Source organism: Setaria italica, chromosome IV (assembly GCF_000263155.2).
Source record: "Setaria italica strain Yugu1 chromosome IV, Setaria_italica_v2.0, whole genome shotgun sequence".
NCBI lineage: Eukaryota > Viridiplantae > Streptophyta > Magnoliopsida > Poales > Poaceae > Setaria > Setaria italica.
The window spans coordinates 14,139,244-14,144,455 of record NC_028453.1 but is presented as its reverse complement, the minus strand read 5'-3'; the positions used below and the strand labels follow the sequence as shown (position 1 = coordinate 14,144,455).

The window sequence follows — 5,212 nt, the reverse complement described above, 5'->3', positions numbered from 1 at the left end:
TATAGTCCCGGGTGGTAACACCAACCGGGACTAAAGGGTCGAGGGCTTTATTCCCAGTTGGGTAACACCAACCGAGATTAAAGGGTCCCTATAGGTGGCTAATTTTTTCACCCGGGACTAAAGGGTCTCCCTTTAGTCACAGGTCCGATTTTATCCGGATCTAAAGAGGGTTGGACGAAAGGTCTGGCCGTTGCTCATCTGGCTTTGCAGAGGATCAAATTTATACTTTATTGGCATGAGAATTTCCAACTCTACTACCTGAGGAGACGTCTCAAATCTTAACTGCCAGTTCCTTAAGTAATTATTACAAATAAAAGATGAGTTCGTTGCTTAGCCAAACCATAACCACAACACTTTGCTTAAACAAAGCACGATCACAATACGTTCACGCAGCTTTTATTTAGTACTAGAGCCACGTTGTTTGTTCGACAGGTTACAAACGTGCCACAGAGCTTGCTCATGCAAATGCCCTCAGGTACTTTGCGTTCTTCCGGGCTTCACGTGCGCCTCCTTGCTCGCCGGCCGGGACCCAGACTATGCTGAGCTTAGAGAGGAAATGGCACACCACCGCATCACCTGGCTTGAGATTGTGCGCCACTAGGAACGGGTGTCTGGGGGTCCACTGCGACGTGTCCAGGTGGCACACGGCTAGGGCCTCCATCGCCGGCGCCCCGCCATCCTCGGCCGCCAGCGTCACCAGGTACGCCGCCGCTGGGTTCGTCGTGTGGCAGTAGTACACCGCGTAGGGGTACGTCAGGTCATGGCACGCCGCGACCATCGGAGAGTCGGAGAGCTTCCGCACAGCCGTCACGTTATACCTCCCCCGTCGCGCCGTCGTGCCCGCAGGGTCGATGGGCATGTCACCCGAGAAAGCATGGACATTGCGTATCCCAAGGAGGGCAGCAGGGAGCTTTGCGAGGGACTCGAAGGACGTGGCGCAGCTGGCCTTCTCTCCTGCGAGTGTCTGCGGGTGCTCGCAAGTGTCCAGAGTCCACCGTATCTCATCTGCCATGGCATGGGACGCTGGCGCGAACATGGTAAGGATGTCGCCGAAGCGCTTGGTGGAGAATGGAATGGTTTCAGCCTCGTGGCGCGGTAGCAGGGGTGGCAAGGATGTGGTCGGTGGGATGGTCGGTGTGATAATGGACCCTGGCCGTAGCACGTCATGGAAGAAGAACACGTCTGCTAGCTTGTTGCCGTTGTTGTGGCTGTGAATATGGTCATGCCTGTCCCCTGAAACATGATTGAGATCATAAATACTTCATTTCTAAGAAGCTAAATATTATGAAGTGGTGACCTTCCTTAAGTCCTCACCTTGGGACCTATATGAAGTAGTGGCCTTCCTTGAGTCCTTCTCACCTTGGGACCCATATGATGTGGTGGTCTTTCTTGATAACTCATCACCTTGGGACCCATATGATGTGGTAGCCTTTCTTGATAACTCATCACCTTGGGACCCATATGATGTGGTGGTCTTTCTTGATAACTCATCACCTTGGGACCCATATGATGTGGTGGCCTTTCTTGATAACTCATCACCTTGGGACCCATATGATGTGGTGGCCTTTCTTGATAACTCATCACCTTGGGACCCATATGATGTGGTGGTCTTTCTTGATAACTCATCACCTTGGGACCCATATGATGTGGTGGTCTTTCTTGATAACTCATCACCTTGGGACCCATATGATGTGGTGGTCTTTCTTGATAACTCATCACCTTGGGACCCATATGATGTGGTGGCCTTTCTTGATAACTCATCACCTTGGGACCCATATGATGTGGTGGTCTTTCTTGATAACTCATCACCTTGGGACCCATATGATGTGGTGGTCTTTCTTGATAACTCATCACCTTGGGACCCATATGATGTGGTGGTCTTTCTTGATAACTCATCACCTTGAGACCCATATGATGTGGTGAGCTTCCTTGAGTCCTCCTCACCTTTGGACCCATATGAAGTTGTGACCTTTCTAGATTCCTCATCACCTTGAGACCCATATGATGTGGTGGCCTTCCTTGAGTTGTCCTTACATTGAGATCCATATGACATCATTATTTTCATTGAGTCTCCATCATCTTGGGACCCATATGAGGCGGTGACCTTCCTTGAGTCCTCACCTTGGGACTTATGTGAAGTAGTGACCTTCCTTGTGTCCTCCTCACCTTGGGACCCATATGATGCGGTGACTTTTCTTGAGTTCTCCCCTTGTGCCAAACCTTTATTATCCTGAGAGACATGTCCTAATGCATGTATGACAAACATTATGAATGAGTATTGAACTATAGATTAATGACAATAAAGATAATGTTGCTGAAATAAAATAAATATTTTACAATAATAGGCTTCTTGTACATGCAATAATATGTGTTAAAATGACAATAATTAGTATTTATCTTATGCCTTTTTAGGTTGGATTAGTGACAAAAGAAAATTTGAACACAATTTTACCGGTAGGAATGAAAAATATGAAACTTTTTTCTCAAAGTTTCTTTTAAGATCCTTATATCAAACATGGAACTATGACTATATTCAACTATTGTGAACAAATCATGGAAACAATTGCGACCCATGAAATTTAAAATGTCAAATTGGAATAACACTACTCCCCATTTATGTGAATATAAATGTTGTTGATCAAAGTTAATTTACTGATAAAAATTCCTATATCTAGCATTGACACTGATTCTAAGATACCTATTATGAACCTTTTTGGCTTTACATAAGTAAATTAGAGTTAGAAATATAAATAGGAAAATATTGAATTGTTTAAGAACGTACTAATTGTGGCAATTTAATGCATTATATACAACAACAGTTATAAAGGCTGCAACCATATTTATTTTTTTCACAATTGAAAAGAAGTGGAGTTAATAACTACATTGTATACTCTCTTTTGGATCAGTAGTTGATATTTGTGAAACAAAAACCTTGAATTATAATTCAAAGTATATGAAAATAATTGTATATAGAAAAGTAGTCTAAACAAATATATAAATATAATGGGTGGAGTACATTAATAATAATTTTGGAGAATTTCTATTTTGAAATGAAACATGGGTAAATATACACTAAATCTTTATAATATGTTTTCTAAATATGTTTAAAAAAAGTCAGAATATAATTGAAAAAATAATAAGGCTAAAAAGAAAAGCATTGTACACAGAAAACTCATCCAAATAAATATTAATAAATGGATGGACTGAAATTTAGAGAATTTCTAGCATTCAAACTAGCATTCAATTGAAGTATGGATAACTATACAATACATTTTTATAATGCTTTTTTACTATTAGTGTATAGTTTTATGGCACTTGGAATGAGATTTGAGGTGCCACTGCTAATGAACGAAAAGAACACCATATTACTTTTTTTGGGGAACTTTCTCATATACCTCTAAGAGAATTCATAATCCCTCGGATGTTATCGATGTGTCTATAACACATGGAACGTTCAAGAGTAATTGACGATGGTGTGTGAGGATTTAGATTTTACCCAATGCATGGGAGGGGAGGAATTTTCGTACTTTCATGGAATACCATGTTTCTTACTGGTCAGGTTCCATGTGGAAGAATAGATAGAACATATCTCTTTTTTCCAAAGTTTATTTATCTGGTATTCCCTCAGTTCTTCCATATATGACATTTGGGGACAAGTAAATTAGTTTAGTCTTAAACCAATTAGTTTGTCCTAAATGTCATATATATATTTAAAGGCGGTACCTACTACACAACATATTTGTCATATTACATACTTATAAGTTGCAGTTTTCTGATTCTTTTTTAATTTGTACCCGAAGGCTTTTTGAGTCCTTTTTGGTACATCCAAATTCCGGCTATGGAGACGTACCAAGATACACCCAGGTTATTATTTATAAGGGGGAAGTAATTAAATTAGGAATATATACAAACCCAGGTTATTGTGTCCATTTGAGGAAAATGTTGCCGGGACAATAAGGCAGAAGCCGGGAATATATATTGTATGGCCTGATATATACGGTCCCATGCAATTGGTAAAAGTAAAACTGTAGAAGTAAACTAAACTAGCTAGAGGCAGTAAATTTTCCGCTACCATACATTTCCAGGCTAAATCCAGAGCACCTAAAAATGTGGATGATTAAACAAATTTTTACTCACTCGTGGGAAAGAGAGAGATATATACCTGTAGATTGGGTCAACAAGTCGTGTATGGCTTGGGGCATCGGAGTCTCAGGAAGAACTGCTTGCCAATACACCATTGGCGCCATGGTCTTAGGCGACTTCACGGCAGGCCCAGCTGGCAGATCTGCATGTTTGCTTGCTCCTGCTCCAGTAACCTGCATGCAGCATCATATAAAGACGTCGTAAAATATTAAGTAAAACAAAGAAATGTTGTTTTTGTAACAACAAGCCTTGCTACTGCTGATAGATATTGCACGGCCCGTTCGAACGATAGAACCGAACAATCACTCGTTTTCTTCACATGTATGAGAGCACTCGCTAATACAACTCATGCGTGCACACTCACCAGGAGGAGTATGGCGAGCGACACAATGGCATCCATATTGACCATGACACCACTTTGAACTGTGTTGGCGTCCATGCCCAGCAGGTGGCTATTTATAGGCCCAAGTATCTCGTATGTTCAGGATCGTCAGTGTCTGGTCCAGATATTCACATTTCGATGCGTGTTTTGTTTAAGCAAAATCGTTGTCAGAAAGCAGATTTGTAGTGATGTTGACGTAGCATCTGCCAAAGGCCCAATGCTTCGGTCGCTCATTCATGGGCATTAAAAGAAAGGTGCACGTGGAGCTCGCCTCTCTTGTTTATTGAGGGCAGTTGTCGGAAGATTTGGTGGATAACATGTTTAACATGCTGATAGCTATGTTCACCAGCAAAGAAAATGCGGTCCAACTCCCAGTACACCATGCAAAAGCGACCCCTGCCAGATGTTTTGGGGGATGCATATACTAGCGAATACTGTAACAAATGTATGCCACCGATGTGTCTTAGTCTCACATGTGAGTTACCCGATACATGATTCATTTGGAATATGGTGCCGATATTCAACGTACATTTATGGAGTTTGTGTTAAGTATCAATCTCATAGAGAATTAAAAGACGAATACGATAATTCTCTTCATTGACTGAACGAACAACGTTGTTACATATTTATATATGGTGAAATGGCATGCTCACCTTCACGGAATGACCCCTTCACGAAAGGTTCCGA

The 5,212-nt window shown here is 41.7% G+C and overlaps 1 protein-coding gene across 2 annotated transcripts; it reads right to left on the bottom strand.

The window, feature by feature from the left end:
• Positions 1-271: 271 nt before the first annotated feature.
• On the bottom strand, positions 272-4,649 carry LOC101758917 (polygalacturonase 1 beta-like protein 3). 2 transcript variants are annotated; one of them, XM_004965228.2, is made up of 5 exons: positions 4,508-4,649; positions 4,163-4,316; positions 1,430-2,244; positions 1,315-1,384; positions 272-1,233 (listed from the first exon to the last, which is right to left on the bottom strand). In XM_004965228.2, the coding sequence occupies exons 1-5, from the start codon at positions 4,580-4,582 to the stop codon at positions 458-460; spliced, it is 1,890 nt and encodes a 629-aa protein (XP_004965285.2). In that variant the 5' UTR covers positions 4,583-4,649; the 3' UTR covers positions 272-457. The 2 variants fall into 2 exon arrangements, with proteins under 2 accessions (XP_004965285.2, XP_004965284.2); XM_004965227.2 differs by having other exon boundaries at positions 1,315-2,244.
• Positions 4,650-5,212: the final 563 nt, after the last annotated feature.